At 44.6% G+C, this 20321-nt stretch overlaps 1 protein-coding gene and 1 long non-coding RNA gene across 2 annotated transcripts in view; one reads left to right on the top strand and one right to left on the bottom strand.

Annotated features, from left to right (window-relative positions):
- Positions 1–7657, bottom strand: part of LOC309385449 — an 11424-nt gene extending 3767 nt beyond the window's left edge. Inside the window, exon 1 of the long non-coding RNA XR_014174218.1 lies at positions 7434–7657. This is a non-coding gene — a long non-coding RNA (uncharacterized lncRNA). The remainder of the gene's footprint in view (positions 1–7433) is intronic.
- On the top strand, positions 7104–20321 carry FEV (FEV transcription factor, ETS family member). Its single transcript, XM_081939949.1, has 3 exons — positions 7104–7440; positions 7900–7974; positions 18337–20321. The coding sequence occupies exons 1-3, from the start codon at positions 7392–7394 to the stop codon at positions 18837–18839; spliced, it is 627 nt and encodes a 208-aa protein (XP_081796075.1). The 5' UTR covers positions 7104–7391; the 3' UTR covers positions 18840–20321.

The following is a 20321-nucleotide window of genomic DNA, read 5'->3' as shown; positions in this document are numbered from 1 at the left end:
TATCGATCAGAGAGGTTGGCAGTTCGGCGGTTCAAATCCCAAGCACCGCGTAACGGAGTGAGCTCCCGTTACTTGTCCCAGCTTCTGCCAACCTAGCAGTTCAAAAGCATGTAAAAGTGCAAGTAGAAAAATAGGGACCATCTTTGGTGGGAAGGTAACAGTGTTCCGTGCACCTTTGACGTTTAGTCATGCCAGCCGCACGAGAGACATCTTCGGACAGTGCTGGCTCTTCGGCTTTGAAACGGAGATGAGCACCGCCCTCTAGGGTTGGGAACGACTAGCACATATGTGCGAGGGGAACTTTTACCTTTAATGCCGGCTACATTCTGCTTTCTCCATTGGTTACTACTACCATTCCAAAGACAATCGCTAAGTTTGCTAAGATGCTAAACTTAGTGCGTGGATTTATCTTGCTGTATGCAAAGTGATTGGTCTGCAAAGTGGGAACCAGTTCTGCCATCCTGTAAATGACACAAGTCTACAGAAGCTTAGCCATGGTGTATTTGTGTGTGCAAAAGGGGGTGCACACTTTTTAAAGGAAAACTGTCGAATAACTATTCCGAGAAGCCTCTCTACCATTACCAATGACCCACTGATAGCAGCTCAGCTAACTTGATGGCACTGTGATAATGGGGTCTGGTTCAGCTAATCTCTTTTCATTTGTCATACAGCCTCTGAAACCAAAACAGATGGCTGCCTCCTCCTCTGTATTGTTTGGCACAGACAATCTATTTTGAGGCTGTTCCTTTCCAGTCTCCAATAAGGAAGTGCTGGCTGCAGGCCTCTCCCCTTGCACAAACATTCCTCTGCACCTCCAGCCTCCTATCCTGAGCTCTGTGGTCTCCCCTCCCTTCCCTTCCCAAACAGGTAGCAGACCTGCAGCTCTCTCAGCCAGGGCCACGTCAGCTTCTGCCTTCAGCAGTCCTAACGGTAAGTAGAAACAAGGAATGTGGTGGATTGTGCTATGGGTATATGCTCCAATGCCTGATACGTGAGAGAAGGGAAGAGAGTTTCAGAAGGAGCCACTGCACTTTCTTGCTTCAAGAGAGAGAAAACTTCCTGGAGTAGTGCAGGTGCACAAGATTGCTTTATTCTGGTGAGAAAGGGCAGGTCAGGCAAACTGGACTGTTCTTATAACCAAAGTGGTTTAATCTTTCATTTTTGATCTGTACATAGAGGTAAAGTACTAGTTACCCAGCCAGCTACTTCTAACTATGTGGGAGAGCCATAGATTATGGTTTTCTTGATCTCAACAGGAAAAAAAAAGTTCACAAGCTGTGTAATTTACAGTAGTGGCCAAAATTTTGGGAAATGTCCATTTTCTAAAACTAGCTAATAACATCACTTTTTTTTGCAGTAGTACCATAAGATTATATATCAATGGCAAGATAATTTAATCAAAAACGTAATGCAATAACTTTTATGAAGGATTTGCTATTAGAATAGCAATTATAAAGAAGAAAAGTAAAACGAGATATACAAAAATCATTACCATAGAAAAAAATGAGATATACAAAAATTATCATGTCAGTTAATAGTTGGGTAACCTTTAGCATGAATTATGGCCTTACAATGTCTTCCCATGGAGAGAACCAAGTCTTTTAGTTCTGCAGCTGTTATAATGTGAAACCAAGATTGAATGATTGCTTCTATTAACTGGATATTTTGCTGGGACTTTAATCAGCTCCATAGATTTTCAGTTGGGTTAAGGTCTGGCCTATTCCCAGGCCATTCCAGCAGTGGAATATGATTATCTTGAAACTCCAAAAAAAGTGGTTTTATTAGCCATCAAACCTCAAAAATACACTTTTCCCAAAAGGTTTCCACAATTTTGGCCACTACTATATCATGCCTGTCTCAGCTTGGGCTAAAATCACCTTCCTGCCTCCCGGTGCCACATTTCTGGAAGCTGGAATTTATCTTGCCTCTCTGCTTCACTCCCTCAGCCCCAAATCTCCAGATTACTCCCAGCTGCAGTCCTAATCTTCAGCCTAATTGGTTTGGGGGCAAAACAAATTGACCCCAATTTGTTTAGCAGGGTTTTCTTTTACTACAAGCGTCTTACGTATCCCAGGGCTCTTCCTGTAATTCAGTTCATTTCCAGGCTTTTGCCAGAGATACCCAGCACTTGGTTTAGGGCAGAGAATATCAGAAACGAGGTGGAGCACGAAAGAGGATTCCCTGTGATAGAGAGACTCCTTAGCTCTCCATACCACCAGCAGAAGCAAAATCAAATTGTTAGAAGTAATGTTCAATTGATGTGGCTTTGGGGGCTTCAAATTTTATCTTGAGATAGATGTTTGTTCATAAGGCTCCACAGTTTTATGCAGGCGATGGTAAATATTTATTCCTAACCTCTTTTTTTTTTTACCCATCCTCCTTATTCCCTAGTAATGAAAATGGTTTGTTCCAAATCTCTGCATTACCCCTGCATGTCCTATGCATGGGCAGAATTCAAACAGTGACGACAGAAAGAGCAGACGATTCTTCACCAATGTTGAAGATTCTCTTCAAAGTATCTGCCTTAGAACTAAGAACTTAGAACTTAGAGAAGAGAGAATCTGTGATTTTCCAGATGTTGCTCTCAGAGTTCCTTGTATCAACCTCACTTTGATTGTATCTAGAATGCTGCACCTCTCTTGGAGAGCAGGCCTTCAAGCAGATCTTGAGGATGCATTGACTGCCTGTTCTGCAAATCAAGCTGCTCAGCCAGGTAGAGAAGGCCTTGAATAGCCACTCCACATGTCCATTACTGGCTCGGGGCAGCATTTCTCCAGAGACCCTATCGGAAGCTTTGGGAAGCAAGAATCCAAACTGATCACGACTGCTCTGTGTCATCTACCTACTTGTACTGGGCTTGTTTTCAGTTGCCTGCGGCTGGCTAATAGGACTCAGGCAGCTAAAGCAAGTCTGGGGCATGAAAGGTGAATCAACAGAAATGCATCTTCCATTAATTATGCAACAGGGGCCTTTGGCTGGAGAAGCCCTCCAAACACTGGGACCGAGGAGAATGTCCAGGGTGCAATCTTCTGACACTGTATATGCTGGGCACAAGGAATCACATCACAAAATGTGATGATATTTGGCATTTCTTCAGTAAATGTTCCCACTTTTAAAAAGGACCTTTAGGAGTTGCCCATTTCCTTCAGCTTTTGTGGGTTTACCATAGAATTAGTGGGTAATGCCTCAGGCAAGTCCAAGAAGCCTTTTTTTCAAGGGTGAAAGGAAATACTATAGCCTGCTTGGTTTTGTATGGTGGTTAAAAAAGAAAGTGTGCTGGAAAGCAGAGAACTTCTCCTCCAAACCACGCCCCACCAGTCCTATTCTTGATATTTAAGAAAGTGCCAGAGGCAAAGTGCCAAAGGCCGAGTGATACAACAGCAGCGCTAATGATATGGAAACCAACTGGGTTTGAACACTTAACCTCACACGCTCCCAAGTGTTTGTTTTTCTAGCGAAGCTCACCTACTGTGTTTACAAAAAAGGTACAACCCATTTATTTACCTTAGAAACACCTTTATCCGGGAAAGCCAGTCTCCAATCTTGTTTTGTTCTTTCTTGCTATTTTAAGCAGGAAGAACCATAAGAAAGGAATGGCAGAGCAGGCTGTTCTCAGGGAATGCAGGCCCAGGGTCCCATTCCAGGACTACTACTGGTTCTGTGGATGTGGCGTGGCATGGCATGGTGGGCATGGAAGGGGACAGATATTGTAAAATCTCCATTCCCTCCCCACTCCAGGGGAAGGATACTGCAAAATTCCCACTCTTTCCCGATCAACTGGGACTCGGGAGGCAGAGAATATATGGGGGCAGAGCCAGTCAGAGGTGGTATTTCCCAGTTCTCTGAACTACTCAAAATGTCCACTACTGGTTCTTCAACTGGTCAGAACCTGTTGAATAACACCTCTGGACAAGATGGTAGAGTAAGTGCAATAGTTTCAGAGGTTCCAGGATGAAGTAGATTATTTGTATCCATTTCACTCAGGTTTCAGCCTTGGGTATCAGATGGAATCAGTATTGGTTGTGCTTTTTATCAGTATTGGCAAAAGCACAATGAAGATGGTGCATCCATTCTAGCTCTGTTTGACCTATCATTGGCCTTTGATACCATCAATCCTGACATTCGTCAGGACCAATTCTGAGGATGTGTGTGTGTGTGTGTGTGTGTGAGAGAGAGAGAGAGATGGGGTGTCTTATGGGGTATCCCCATTGTTTGTAATATAATCTGTAATGTTACTTTTATAGTATATTAATTTTTGTATTTCCTGAATATTTTAAAAATTGTTTTTGTTTGTTTGTTTGTTTGTATGTATGCACCCAGAGTCATATCACCAGAAATGGGTGGCCATATACATATGATAAATAAATAAATAAATGATCTTCTTTACATTTTTAGTTTATAGGGAAGAGAATCCCTTGAAAATCTCTCAGAACAGGCACTGAGGACTCTTATCAGCAGTCTATGTTGCAGCATTTGAGAACATGTGAGCACCAGCTGAACAAAGCCATTGATCCATATTATCAGTAAAGGAAGTGCACCCATAATTACTGTAAATCATGCAGCCATCTTCTTATTCACGAGGTGTCATAAACACAACCCATGTGGATAAGGGGGGGGGGGGAAAGCATAGGATTTTTAGCTATTTCTGAAGTGCCTTCTTCGCTTCTCTCCTCTCCTCCCCCTCCCCTCCCCTCCTTCTTTTCTCCCCTCCCCCTACCAACCCCTCCCCACTCCACTCTACTCCCTTCTTTTCTTTCACCAAAACCCATCCTTTTCTACTGCTGCCACTTGCTCTCTTGGATCACAAAATGTACCTCACTTTCCCCACAAGCAGCCACTAGATGTCTCTGCTGTGTAGAGATGCAAATTTAAAATAATAGGAATTTGGTGAACAAGATAGGGTGATTCAAGCAGGTGGAGGGAGATAGAAAAAGTTTTGATAATATATTGTAAAATAAATATTTATTTTTTCAATCCACTCTTTGTGCCTGTGTTTTAACACAGGGGTTAGGTGAAACCTCTGGAGTCAGGTTCTGCTTTTAGACAATGCTGTTGCATCTTTGGCAAAAATCGTAGTTTATTGTAAGTTTGGGAGATATCCAACAGAAATCACAGACTTGGTTAAAAAAAAATCCCTGCAAAAAGCTTTTTTGTGAAAAAGTTTTGAAAAACCATGGTGCAAACAACACAATGCGATTCTTCTACCTCTGTTTCCAATGGAACATCATGTGGAACTCACAATAATCCACTATTATGAATCAGGAACAATGCTATGGTACCCAAGTTGTTCAATGGAATAGCCTTAAATCAAGGGAAAATTTCCCTGAAGTCTTGATTTTTGGAAAATGAAATGAAATCATATTAAGAGATACACTGCACACTGAGAGCCTTTCCTCATCTGAATCTCCTCATGGCAAAAAAAACCTCTCATGCCCCATCAATGCTACGTTTCTGCTGGATCTGTGAAACATTACTTTTACCTTGAATGAGACAGATTTGTGTCATCCTTAGCTTTACAGGTGTTAAGTATTCTTCCTCCCCTTCCCACCTCTGACACCTTCTAAGGGCAACCTCAAGGTGTTAGATTCAATCCTGCATTGCCTTGGAGAGAAGTCAGGTGATTGCGTGACTGGGAATTGAAACAGGACAGAGATGTGGGGGAGGTCAAATAGTTTTCTGCCATCTCAAGGAACAAGAGGAAAGGCCTCCAGCATCCTTCCACAGCTACAGAATAGAAATGACCCAAGGATTACCAAGGGTATTGGGTACATCTATGCATAGCAACCTCATCAGATGCATAGTGAAGGCTAAACAGCCATCTCTTTGGGTTACTTTGATTTGGATTATTACACAGAACAGGCAAGCGCTGAAAGTGGGATGGCCTAAAATAGTTCCCTTCCACCTCTATGATTCTACGGTTATTCCCTGTTAGGTTATAGTTAGAAGCCGGTGAACAAATACAGGGACATGAAAACAAACGAAAACCGTGAAGCCTGAAATCTAAGTGACCTCAATGCCAGAACTCCAGGAGGTCTGTGAGATTTCCCTGAGAAGTGAAACAGGATTAAACACCTTGCATTACAGGCTGTTCATATAGGTACTGATTGCATTTAACAGTGTAATATGGACTCCTGGTGTATTCCTGGGAGTGATAGAGACTGGAATCTAATTGATATGGAGGATATCAATTAGATCAATATTCAATAGATATAACACAATGGATACAAACTCAAGGTAAACCGCTCCAAACTTGATTGCAGAAAATATGACTTCAGCAACAGAGTGGTCAATGCCTGGAATGCACAACTGTGGTTTCATCCCCAAACCCACAAAACTTTAACCTTAGACTGTCTACTGTTGACCTCATCCCATTCCTAAGAGGTCTGTAAGGGTTGTGCATAAGCGCACCAAAGTGCCCACTATCCCCATTTATTCAGGTTCTGAGAGCCGGTTTAGTGTAGTGGTGAAAGCATCAAGCAAGAAACCAGGAGACTGGGAATTCAAGTTCCACCTTAGTCAGGAAGCCAGCTTGGTGACCTTGGGCCAGTTACTTTCTCTCAACTCTAGGAAGCAGGCAATGGCAAACCCCTTCTGAAAAACCTTGTTAAGAAAACCACAGAAGAAAACCAGACAGTCTCAGAGTAGCAGAAGAGAGGGGGGGGGGGAGAGTAGGCTTTACAGGGCTCAGCTGAGCTACTCTATTACTGGCATTTCTCACTAGGCTTTGAATGACATTGCTGCCCTTCTAAAGCCAAATGAATTTGGAGAGGGCTTTTTCTCGATACAGAAAGCTGAAAAATCACCGAATAAAAAAGTTTAGGCCCAGAGGCTCCGTTGGAGTCTCCGGCCAGGTTTCCCATCCCGCCGCCATCTCCACGCCCGCCCAAAATGGAGCTCTCCTCTTGGCCCGGGTGGAGTGGACCCGGCCGGCCCCCGTCCCTCAGCCGAGATTCGCGCGCTTGTTGGCTCAGAAGCGCTGGAGCAGAAGCGCCGCCGGAGCCGTCCGGGCCTTGCCAGGCCAGGCCAGGCGCTGCCTGTTTGCAAAGAGTTAAGGAGGCGGAAAACGCGGCGGCCGCGGCCGCCTCTCTCCATAGAAACGGCGATCTTTAACGGGGGAAACTTTATTAAAGTCTGATGGGCCGATAAGCGCCCGCGCCGCGCCTTTAATTAAAGCGCTGAGGAAATTGCAGGCGCGCGCCCCTCGCGCGTTGCCAGGCTACTGCTGCGCCCCCCTCGCCCCTCCTCTCCTTCCTCCTCCCCGAACCTGCGCTCGGCCTCGGCGGGTGGCGGCGATGGCAATACATAATAATAACAACCGCAGCCGCAGCCACCCTCTTCCCGGGCGAAGGCCATAATACCCCCCGCGGGCGCGGGGTGCGCGCAGAGCTGCCATGAGACGCGGCGCGGCCCGGACCCTGCTGCTCAACATGTACCTGCCAGGTAGGGCAGAGGCGGGCTCGGCCGCCCAGTCGCTCGAAAGTCTCCCCGGGCCCGGCGTGGCTGCTTTTTGCCGCCGGAGGTGGCGGGGGGAGGCTGGGGGAATCGAGCCCTTTCCTCCCCCTTGATTGTCTCTTCGCTAGCCGTTGGCAAAGCGCGCGGAAAGCCGCCTCGTTCTTCCCTCTTTAAAGCGGCCCCGACGGCTCCCGTCGGAAGTCGGATTTCCTTTTTCCTGGACGCGTTTCCTGGCTTCATAGCGGCTTGGCGGGGAGGCGGGGGAGCGGCAGAGGCGGGCGGCGGGGGACGAGGAAGAAGGCGAGGCTCCTTCGGGGAACGGCGGGGTTTTGTTTTTTTGCTCCCGCCAAAGGATGAGCTGACCGAGGCGGCGGACGGGGATCGGCTCCGATTTGGGGTTTTGTGCACCTCAGCTACCTCCCCCCCCCCTTTCCTCTTTCCCTGCAGATCCGGTTGGGGAAACTTTGTTCAAAGAAGGCAAAAGCCAGACGTGGGGCTCGCTGGGGCCAGGCGTTCAGAAAGGTAAGCGCGGGTTGGGGTCCCCCTCCCCACGTTTGTTACAGAAGTGATCGGGAGCAGGGCGGAAATGAAGCTTTAAGGATCTGGCGACCTCACTGGCTTGTCCCGAAGGGCTTCATTTTAAGGGTAGGCGCCCGCTTTCAGCGACGGGTCTTGGTTGTCCCGTCGGTCGGAGTCCCACTTCGCAGGTATGAGAGGGAACAGCGCTTCTGAATGGCGAAAAAGGCGCATTGGGCAGCTTTCTTCCCTGCTCCACTTTTATTTATTTCACTTTTGGTGGTCTCGAAGCCAACGGAAGCGGCATGGAGATGCTGAGGGACCAGTGGCACCGATCGCGAAGAGTAATTTAGGCCAAAATGCGCCGAAGGCGGAGTCTGATCCGGGAGAGAGAAACGGTTTGATTCTTACCAAGAGACGCGTTGGAGCTAGAACGCGTTCCATGTCCGCGGTTAGCTATTCCCGACGCGAAAGCCCAATGAGTTGGAACTATCTGACTTCTAACACTCTCCTCTTAAGGCTGGCTTTTATTTGTTTTAACGTAAGCTTAGCTCCGAAAGCCCCTTCGACTCAGTTAGAGATTTGAGCCATTTAGCCCTAACCTGAATGCCCAGGTTATTTAATTAACTCACTTTCTGATTTCACACAATTCTTTATTCGTTTAGCAACTCAATGGCCTGTTCTCTTAAAACAAACTAACCAGATTCAACGCTAGTCAAGCTTAGCATGCTTTTTCCTGCAGCCCCGAAGTCTCTAACCGGTCGGGTAAGTGTATTGTGAGAACCCCTTTGGCAGGCGAACTGATAGGGTCCTCTCTTTAGATGTTGATGCTTGAACCTGATAAGACTTTTCCCGGTCATCTTTGAAAGATGATGTGATTCTTTCCAATCACTCCTTTATCGCTACATATATAGTTTATCGATGTATGTAGTTTGAGCACTGGAATCAGTGATCCCATAAATGGAACTAAGAAGCAAACCAAGCTTGTGGACAAAATATTGGGATTCTTTTGTTAACTGATTAATTTTACCGTTTTAAATGGGAATGTCGACCTATCGGGTTGTCTTAAATTCGGAACCATACTTTGGATGGCCCACATTTATGCATGAAGTGTGCTCGCTGTCCTCCTTCTCTAAAATGCCTTTTACTAAAGATCGGCGCACCCAAGTTTTTGCTCCAAAGAGTTGCTTTGGGAAGAAGCTGTCTCTGATGGAAGGGAAACTGCTTCCTCTTGGCTCAAAGGTTCATCACTTGGTATCCTTCCTTCTCTAACTCTTTGTTTGGATGCAAAAAACTCGCATTTATCGCCCATCCTGTCCTGAACGAAGAGTTCACAGTGGCCAGCACGGAAGCCAGGCATCATCCAGAGGGACCTCCCCCCCCCCCCGTTCCTCTGTATGCCTTTGAATAGCTGGTGAAACCGAACAGCACAGAATCCTTTAAAGGCCGAGGCCACTTGGGTGGTGCCGAGTTGGTGAATGCTCGCAAGGGGCCTTTGTCTCCCTTTCCCCTTAAGCTCCAAATTTTAGGAGAGCTTTGCAAAACTCCCCCTCCCGAGGTCCGTAGTTCCGTACGTAATCTTGTTTGCAAATGGTGCAAAAAGGTGTGGACAAATTTGATTTGTGTGTGTGTGTGGAGGGGATTGCGCTGGCCGATTGGTCAACTTATTTTCCAAGAACAAAAGATGCCCCCCCCTTCTTTATAGAAGCCCGTATTTCTTCCCTTCTCCTTCCTTCTTACATTATATTAGGAGATTTCTCTCTCTGCCTACCGACATCCTTTGCCTAAAGTGGTAGATACAGCCAAGGTGGAAAATATCTCTAACCCATTTTGATTGGGTGAAATCAGAGCTGAATTTTATATAGCCCCAGAAAAAATATGCCAATGAATGGTGAATGCCTCGTAGGATTGAAATACAAAAGCAACCTGGAATTAAGAGAAATCATTGTTAAAAAGTAGTTTTGAACATTGCAATGCAAGGATGACTATTTCAAAAAGTCACAGCAACACGGATATGGCCCTTCCTTTGAAGAGAGATTTTATCCAGCGGACCATCAAATTAACTTCATTTGTGCCTCTATCTTACACACGCACAAGTTTACCTGCATTACAGTCACCTTGACGCAAAGCAAACGAACAACCTCATCTAACCGAGCCAGAGCACTTAATGCAGATTTACTTTCAGCTTTCGTTTTATTTTTAATGTATTACTTGGAAATTTGCGCCACAGTAATTCTGACGACCTTTCAAAAGGCTGCTTTCCTGATAAAGGGGGAAACATTTTTTTCTCTCTGAAAACGACGTCAATTTGGGGAGATCGGATTGCTTAAAAATAAAGATATAAAAACTCCCGGGATTCCAGAACCACGTCTTCTGATTAACGTGGTATCCTCCTTAACGGGAGTTTCCCATTCAACGATCCAGTGCTTCGCACTAGCACTTAAAACAGACGATTCCCTTGGAAACATAAATTCCCTTAAAGGGTTTGGGAAAATCGGCTTCTCTTGGAACGGGCCTCCTTTCTGGGGTGCTAAACGCCTTTTTAACATCTCTGCCTAGGAGTGGACATGCACCCAACGAAGATTCTTGCGGCTTCTTAAGGATGCCACGTTTAGTATCTATTCTTGATCCCATTTCTCATAAGGGGAATACATTCCGGAAAGGGTAACATTATGCATAGGGGTGGGTGGGTGAATGGAAAGGAAGAGAAAAATAATGGGGAAAGGTTGCCGAGAGAGTCGTCTGCAGCTGGGTGTGACCGAGACATGCTAAATTGGATTAAAGATAAGAAACCAGAATCTACAGTTGGAATGGGGTTTCTTTACTTCCCTGCGTCTGACCGGCGCGCTGTGATCGCTCCTGCAAAGAGACACGGGGAGAATGTTAAGGTTCCCTAAGACTAAGGTTTCCTTCTGGAAACCATTCAAAATGAACTTCCGACGAGGCCAGCCAGGGTCGCAAGAAATGGCCCTGCAAAAGTATGGAAGGGCGTCGAAAACTCTCCTCTTACTTGAACCCGCAGAGAAAATGCTCCCGGATCAAGCGGCGGCGTAGGAACCAGACCAGCGCCAGCCATCCCCGCTTGGAAGGCTTTGCTCTCCGCCTTTCCCCATCCCTGACCGAAATTGCTCCCCGAGCAACCACGACGCGTCTTCTTCTTCAGTGTCAGCAGCATCCGAAGAAGCAGCCGCGCAGCAAACAGTTCCTTTCACGGAACCCCTGCCTCGAACGCGACTTTTTCCCATTTGTAGATCTTTTATAAGCATTTCAAAAATCGGCTGAAAGGATCTCCCCCCCACTCCAACCGGGAAAACGAAGGTTAGAAGAGGAAGGTCAGCTATGCCCAAGGCAGGTCGGCTGGCGACGTCTAGGAAAGGCTCCGTGTGAACGGGCGCAGCCCACCCCCCCCTCTCGGCGAGGAAGAAACCCTCCAGCTTCCAGCGCGACCGATTCCCACGCATCCAGCTAGCCTGGAATTTTTTTGCCTCGGAAAGTGAGGAGGAAGGAGGAGACATGCGACTGCTGGGAGAAGTTGAAATTTGCTTTTGTTTTCCTGGCTCCTCCAGAGACAAGTTCTCCAAGCTCACACCTGGCTGACCCTCAAGAATCCTTCTGGAAGAGAGACAACCAAGAACCATGCTAAAACTACCATCAATATCCCCGACAGAAACTCACAATAGGATGGGGGGGGAAAATCTATCCTCTGAGTAATGTTTTGCGCTCCCTCCCTTCGTTTCCTTCTTGAACTAGCTCCCGCCCTCCCAATCCCTGAATTGGGCAGGTTGCTCCATCCGCCAAGAGGTGGGGGCATTTCCTGGATTTGGGCTGATTCTAGGCCCAGGAGTCCATTGGCTGGACCTGGTTTATTCTTTTTCTCTTTTAAGTGGGGAAAGAGGAAGCACACACAGTACCCTTGAGTGTAAAATATGTGTAGACAGGCAAACGCGCCACCATCTTTATTTTCTGTTCCGCACATGCGCAGAACAATCTTCATTGAAAAAAATGTAATCCCCCCCCCCTTCCTTAATGGTGTGTGCATGCCAGTCCCAGAGAGGTCCTAGATATGGGCCATTTTTCACAAAATGGAGGTGTTTTTCCCTTCCCCCAGCCTCCAGAAGCACTCTGCAGGCTTCAGCAAGGCTGGGGGAAGGGGAAAATGCCCCTGTTTTTGCAAAAAAACGGGCTAAAATGGGTCATTTGTTTGCAAAAACGGAGGTGTTTTTCCCTTCCCCCAGTCTCCAGAAGCACTCTGCAGGCTTCAGCAGGACTGGAGGAAGGGGACAATGTCCCCGTTTTTGCAAAAAAACAGGCCGTTTTCTGCCCATTTTTGCAAAAACGGGCATTTTCCCTTCCCCCAGCCCTGTGGAAGCTTACAGAGTATTCCTGGGGGCCAGGGAGGACAAAAACTTTTTTTTCTTACTGAATAGTTTGCAGGTGCTCCCTTAGCTCTGGTGAGGCTGGACTCTCCCCCCCCCCACTTGTCAAAACCTTTTGCCACTGTTTCGGTGGGCTTGGCTTGGTGAGGGGGTCATGTGACTGAGTGTGCATGAGTGACGTCAAGTTGGCCTCACTCACTCAGTCACATACCCCCCTCCCACATCTAGCCATGCCCATCGAACCGGTAGTAAACATTTTTGAAACCCACCCGTGGTCCACCAGCTTGGTGACTGTGTTGGTTCCTCAAAAGGGCTGGTGGTTCTCCAAAAGTAGAGGTGATACAGACCTTCTGAAAGGGCAGCTCTTTCCTTCCTACATCTTGGGGTTGGTTTGCACAAGCAAATAAGGAGTTTGCAGAAGAGGTCCCACCCAACACTCCTCTCTTTCATTTATTCATTGGGAAGAGTTGCAACTAACTAACCTATAGATCAGAAGTGAAAAGGTGGCTCACCCGTTCCCCTAACGTAGTACAGGCAGTCCTCGACTTACAACCGCAATGGAAGTTTATGTTGTTTAAGTGAGACATTTGTTAAATGAGTTTTGCCCCATTTTACAACATTTCTTGCCTCGGTTGTTAAATGAATCACTGCGGTTGATAAGTTAGCAGCCCCATTGTTAAGTGAATCTGGCTTCCCCATTGACTTTGTCAGATGGTCGCAAAAGGGGATCATGTGACCTTGGGACACAGCAACGGTCATAAGTATGAACCGGTTGCCAAGCATCTGAATTTTGATCACATGACCATGGGGATGTTGCAAAGGTAACTGTGGAAAAAACAGTCATAAGTCACTTTTTTTACTGCCATTGTAACTTTGAATGGTCACTAAATGAATTGTTGTAAGTCGAGGACTACTTGCATTTTCATTATTGTTATTGGTACACAGAAGTTTAAAAGATGCCCTCAGATTTTAAAGGCCATTTTCTCATTTACATCCATTGTGAAATTCCACCTACTCATCCTGTTACAAGCCTGAAAATCTTTGTTTAGATTTGAGTTAAAAATTGAAAGCTTAAATACCCCCTATTAAAATTCACATTATTTCAAAATACTCCTGGTGAAAATTGCTGGTTTAAGGGTGAGTTAACCCACCATCATGAGTTACTCCCATAGCTGTGGCAATGAAGCTTCAAGGCCCTAGTAATGTGTGATTCAGCCCTAGAAAAATAAGCCAAGAGACAATCCAACTTCCATATCAGGAGGATTGGATTGATCGCATTTATTAATACTTAGCTTCCCCAATGCCTCTCGACCATAAACTCTTTCATTTTTTGTCCCTTGGTAGCTGAACTTCTTTTTTTCCATGGTTGCAGTAAAAAATTTTTTTATTATTTAGTCTGGTTAGCAAGATTTTGGTTTGATGTGGTGGGCTTTTTGTTTTTATCCTTACTCAAGATAGTTTAGCTTAAGAGAAAGAAGGACTAGGGGAGACATGATAGCAGTGTTCCAATATCTCAAGGGTTGCCACAAAGAAGAGGGAGTCAAGCTATTCTCCAAGGCACCTGAGGGTAGAACAAGAAGCAATGGGTGGAAACTAATCAAGGAGAGAAGCAACTTAGGAGAAATTTCCTGACAGTTAGAAAAATTAATCAGTGGAACAGCTTGCCTCCAGAAGTTGTGAATACCTCAACACTGGAAGTCTTTAAGAAGATGTTGGATAGCTATTTATCTGAAACGGTATAGGGTTTCCTGCCTAGGCAGGGGGTTGGACTAGAAGACCTCCAAGGTCCCTTCCAACTCTACTATTGTATTGTATTATTGTATAGGCCTTAAAATTTCATCTAACAATGAATGTTATTAGTTATTTGTATTAATGACTAGCTGATAACCCGGTGTTGTCTGGGTATTTATTTATAGGTGGAAAATGTCCAAACCAAACGTAATTTGGTTTGCATGGCAGGGGAAGGGAAATCCCCATTCCCCCCCTACTCCAAGGGAAGGATACTGCAAAATCCCATTCCCTTTGCTAAGAATTGTCATCACCTCAAGCATCCAACAGGAAGTTAGGAATCTTAAGGACAAAACCTATTCTGATTTTTATATTGCAAATGCTTACAATTGTCAGCTCTTCCCACCTACAAATGGTTTTTAAGCAGCGGTGGGATTCATTTTTTTTTACTATTGGTTCAGAGAGCTTGGAATGGCTTGATGGACCTGGCTTGGTGGGCATGGCTTGGTGGACGTGGCAAGGAAAAGATACTGTAAAATCTCCATTCCCTCCTCACTCCAGGGGAAGGATACTGTAAAATTTCCATTCCCTCCCCACTCCAGGGGAAGGATACTGTAAAATCTTCATTCCCTCCCCACTCCAGGGGAAGGATACTGTAAAATTTCCATTCCCTCCCCACTCCAGGGGAAGGATACTGTAAAATCTCCATTCCCTCCCCACTCCAGGGGAAGGATACTGTAAAATCTCCATTCCCTCCCCACTCCAGGGGAAGAATACTGTAAAATCAGCTGGGACTCTGGAAGTAGAGAATAGATGGGGATGGGGACAGTCAGAGGTGGTATTTACTGGTTCTCCAAACTACTCAAAATGTCCTCTATGGGTTCCCCAGAACTGGTCAGAAGCTGCTGAATACCACCTCTGGTTTTAAGATTTGGAGATTATATCAAAAAGTTATTGTATCTTCTATAATTCGAACAGCTCACCTGTCTGTTGAATCTCAAGTTAAATGGGGTTGGGATCATAGGTTAGAGAAATAAAAGAAAACAAAATTCTGGAAGCAGATAATTGTAAACCATGTCCTTATTGTAAATAGGTAGATACAGTTGAAGATAGGCAGGCAAGCAGGCAGGCTATAAGCATATATTCATCTATATGTCACCATGTCCAGTCTCTAGTTATCTCATATAAAGCTAAGTAAGAGCAAAACCTATCAATACTCAATGCTGGAAGATAGACTAGGAAGAGGAGGAGGAGGAGGAGGAGGAGGAGGAGGAGGAGGAGGAGGAGGAGGAGGAGGAGGAGGAGGAGGAGGAGGAAGAAGAAGAAGAAGAAGAAGAAGAAGAAGAAGAAGAAGAAGAAGAAGAAGAAAAAGAAGAAGAAAAAGAAGAAAATAACAAAGTACTTGGTGATTATTTCCACACTCAAAAGGTACACAAAATGTAACTTTGTTACCATTAAAGTGTCAGTAGTTTCCTTCGCCATTAAGGAATGCTTCTGAAGTAATGCTGCTTCTTCCAAGAAGAAAAAGGCACGTGATTGTGCCAAACAGAAAATGCTGAATAGACCCAGGTTTCAAAGCCGGATCTGGCAGCTGCATATTTCTGTCTTAAATTAATATCAGCAACCCAGGGGTGGGTTCCGGAAGGCTGTTCTGCCGTTTCGCTTATGTTTGCGCTGTGCAGGCATGTGCAGTGCGCGAATGTGCAGTGCAATTAAAATTGTTCTGTCCAGCCGCAGAACTGAAGAACAAGATGGCGGAGCCTACAGCGCCACCCGAAGAACCGGTTCGGGGGCGTGGCAGGCCTGGATCGCTGCTGGTTCCAGCGACCCAGGCCACCAAACCACTACCGGTTTAGCTGAACCAGTTCAAACCAGTAGGAACCCACCACTGCCGCAACCCATGTAAGTCTAGAGAGTAACTCTCTACCTGAGTTTGTAATAGTTGTTATGGAAAATTTAGAAGAACAGAGCAAAACCCATGTGAGGATAAAAAACCATGTTTATTGCATTCATTACAAGAAAGAAAGACCCTGAACAATGGGTTTACTGAATGGCAGAATGCATCCAACGATAAAAACACTCAGGGAAGCTTTTAAAAATATGCTTCCACAGAAGGATGTGTGTTTCTCTTCTAGCTCTGGAATGAATTTGCTCACATCTCCCTACCCTCTTCTTAGTCATGCTGTATCGCTTTTGCCAGCTTTTCATTGTGAAATGATTGGAGTATCTAATTTCATGTTTATCGTAATCTATGTCCTAACATTATTTAAAATCTTTTCAAACTATTGTTTGGCTGCCTTAAAAATTTGCCATAATAGTAGGACAGGCTATACATTAAACTGTTAAATAGTAAGTGATATTATAATTCTTTGTCTGAAATTGTTAAATGCTTTTGCAAAATGTTAGGTACAATTTCAGGACGTCAAAAATAAAAATGATAAACAAATGGAATAATCCTATTCAAAACATTGGGTAGAAATTAGAAGCATCAAATTAAATCCTAGTTAGATGTTTAATCATCTTAGCCGGTTGAAACATAGCACTGCCTTAATCCTATAATGCCGACTGAAATTAGAATAAATTAATTTAGTGCAGTTCATCAGAAATCACGTGCTTTGCATTCAGGAAGTCTCAGGTTCAAATCTCATCATTGCTGGGAAAAGTCTATGCTATTTGTTGGTTTTCAGACAGAGCCAGAGGTTGCCCAGGAATCTTACTGTGTTAACACAGCTGTGGTGTAGTACAGTATTGTATGCAATAAAAGTGCACTGTGCAGAAGTTAGTGTGATATGGGAGTGTGCTGAATGAAAATCAGTTCTTTAATTCCCATATTAAGATAGTCTGGAAGCCATAAGCAGGAAGTCTTATTTTGAGGATCCAAAGTAGAGTAGAAGCTTACACATGCAAATATATATACTGGCAGGTGGGAGCCGTGATTAGGGTATCCTTTGTGCACCTTTGTATTGTGTGCCAGTTGCACTCATTCCTGGCCTGGGAGGCCTCTGCTCACAGTCACTCGTGCCCTCATACCCTCCCATCTAGACTACTGCAATGCACTCTACATGGGGTTTCCCTTGAAGAGTATTTGGAAGCTTCAACTGGTGCAGAATAGCACAGGTAAGTAAATGGTGCCAGTTATTCAACACATGTAACACCACTGCTTCATGAACTGCATTGGTTGCCAGTGTGTTTCTGGGAGCAACTTAAATCCTGGTTGTCACCTTTAAAGCCCTTCGTGGCATGGGAATATCTGAGATACTATATTCTCCTGGGGTTTCTATTCATCCACTCTGGTCCTCTAGGATGAGCATTCTTGGATCCTATCAGCCAAGGAATGTCAGCTGCCAAGGAACAGCAGATGTACCTTTCCTGCTATTGCTCCTTCCCCCTCAACACATCCTGTCTCCTGAGATTAATTGGTTGTGATCCGGATGGATATTTATAAGACCTGATTATGTGTCCAGGCCTGGGACCCTGTGTATATTAATGACTTTGTTTCCTGGTCTACTATTTTTGTACTATGTTTGTATTTGGTTTAAAATCACATTCAACCCTTCTCTTCTCCCTCTCTCCTCCTCCCTACCTTCTTTCTTCTCTCTGACATCTCTCTCATCTCTACTTCCCCTTGCTCTCTTCCTCTCCTCTCCCTCTTTCCACACCTTCCCTCTCTCCTTCCTCCCTTCTGCTTCCCTCTCTCCTGTCTCCTCTCTCTCTCTCTTTCCCTCTCTTTTTCTCCCTTCCAATCTCTATTTTGCCTGGTGTATTTCAACATTTCAGCAAACCCCATTCAGTATCGGTGGCATTAATAATTATATTCCAAAAAACTATTTTCCATATTACTAATTTTACATAGCTTCTCTTTTTAAAGGTATACCTATATACGAGTTCTATTTGTTTCCTCCCCACCCCCCAAGCCTCTTTTTTGGCTGAAGTATGAGACAGATTCAGGTTTCCAGCTATCCTCATGATACTATTACATAGTTATTCATCATTAAGCCCCCATATTTTTAGGTCTCGTGTTGTAACTTTAAATACATATGGTTAGGCATATTTCCAAATTCCCCCTCCACTTTTTCCCCTCTCCCCTGGTAACTTTTCCAACTAATATTTTTCTTATTTATCTTCAGAATATCTTGTTCTGGCTGTCAACCTGAATAAGATGGACTTGCAGCAAAGTGTCTGATTCTGTTTGGTTCTTATGTTCATTGGGGAGTGGAAGGGGGCAGAGGGGGAGCTTCTCTAACCCCCTCCCTTGGTTTTACAGGCAGTGGGCAAATCCAGCTGTGGCAATTTCTCCTGGAGCTGCTTTCGGACCGGGCCAACCTCAACTGCATTGCCTGGGAGGGCACCAATGGCGAATTCAAGCTGCTCGATCCCGATGAGGTGGCCAGGCGCTGGGGCGAACGCAAGAGCAAGCCTAACATGAACTATGACAAGTTGAGCAGGGCCCTGCGCTACTATTACGACAAGAACATCATGACCAAGGTTCATGGCAAGCGCTATGCCTACAAGTTTGACTTCCAAGGTTTGGCCCAGGTCTGCCAGCCAGCCACACCTGACCACACCTTGTACAAATTCCAGGCACCCCTTCCCTTCTCTGGCATCTCCAAACTCAACATCATGGCTTCAGGAGTGACCCCAACCAGTTTCTCCTACTGGCCAGGCTCTGCCCCTGCCCTGTATCCCAGCCATGGCTTGCAGGCTTCAACGCCCTTCGGCACCATGGCAACATCCCATATCAACAACATGAACAGCCATTATCACTAGACCTCTTCTGGTTGCATGGGGTGTGGTGAGGAGCTGGGAGAATAAAGTTTGTGACCCCTAAATTTCAGCTTAAGACATTTCCAGTGCAGGAAAAAAAAGAATATTTATTAGCTTCACCCATCGTGCTAAAACACAAAGTAGTTTTTGCCTGGTTTTGGTTTCATGTAATACATGAAACCAGCTATTTATGGTTTGTGGCATAGCACAATGTGTCAATCCAGCCACTGCGACCTATTCAATAACAACAGTGAAACAGACCAGGGGTTAGGCAGATGGCTGAATCTAAGCTATTTTGTAAAGTGGAAAGATAAACTTTATTGAGACAGTCTGGATCTCAGCACAGGAGTTGAATCCACCCAGAGCCATTTTGGACTGGATTCTCACCCCAATGAATCCATATTTTCCAGGGAACATTTAAGTAATTTCCCCATTTTTTTCATTTTAAAAAACCCACAATATATTAGAGTGATTCTGAAACTGTCTTGTACTTGGAACTTTTGGAACTGTGAAAATTTGTACAGCCCACATCCTCTGCCCCTGCAAAGTTACATAGATGTAATCAAACATCCTAAGAGACTGATGGAGAAGCATCAGAACCAGCAAGATACTTTACTCTGACAGCGATATCCATTTAAGCCTGAATATCTCTGGGTAAAATGGGCGAAGCTATCTCTGACCATTCTATTATAATTCACACAGATCATATACAATACTGTCAAGTATATACCACCACTTGGCTTTCAATTTCAAACAGAGATTTACCAAACATTGATCTAGAGGTCAACGCCTTACAAAATTCAAATTACACGAATGTTTTTTATTTTCCTCAATTTCTAAATGTTAACTGGTTCTTTAGGGCTTACAGTTGTGTCGAATGGAAGAACATGCCTAGACTTACATGGTTATAACTAGAATGATCCACTTTCCTGCTCAACAGACAAATAAATGCTGCCCTTTTAAACAAGGTGCTTTCCCATGTGGGACTTCATGAGAGTTTAATAAAAAATAAATCCTACGTTGGCAAGAATGTATCATAAACATCTTGCCTTTGCTTTCTGTTCTAAGTTCAATCAGAAATTGGAAAGGGTTAGAAAACTTCAAGTATTAAAAGGTTGGTTGACAAATTTCTATTAGGTCCCAAAAAGTCAAATTAAGGCTTCCTGTTCTTCACATGTTCATTTTTTTTAATGCTAGAGATACTTCTTTTTACAAAAAAAAGACCCCGTTCCTTGGACATTATTATTCAAAGTATGATTTTGCTGTTATTTTTCCCCTCTGGCTTTGGATTATGATCTTCCCCTTCACAACACCATCCCCACTGGTTCCATTCTTAGGTTGATGGGCATTTACACATTCACACTGTTTCCCTTGATGTAAGATAAAAATACTGTTCCAGGTTTCTGTGTGTATGTATATGTGTTGGAAGGTTGAGGAGAAATGACATTAAAATATTTACTCTGAATTATTTAAAGATTAAATTGC

Source organism: Natrix helvetica (genome assembly GCF_964273705.1).
Source record: "Natrix helvetica genome assembly, chromosome: 1".
Taxonomy (NCBI): Eukaryota; Metazoa; Chordata; class Lepidosauria; order Squamata; family Natricidae; genus Natrix; species Natrix helvetica.
This window is presented reverse-complemented; position numbering and strand designations above follow the sequence as displayed.

Coding starts and splice junctions, on each gene's coding strand:
- FEV (XM_081939949.1), top strand. CDS start 7,392: ATGAGACGCGGCGCGGCCCGGACCCTGCTGCTCAACATGTACCTGCCA. Junction 7,441..7,899: donor GCTCAACATGTACCTGCCAG/GTAGGGCAGAGG, acceptor CTTTCCCTGCAG/ATCCGGTTGGGGAAACTTTG. Junction 7,975..18,336: donor GGGGCCAGGCGTTCAGAAAG/GTAAGCGCGGGT, acceptor TTGGTTTTACAG/GCAGTGGGCAAATCCAGCTG.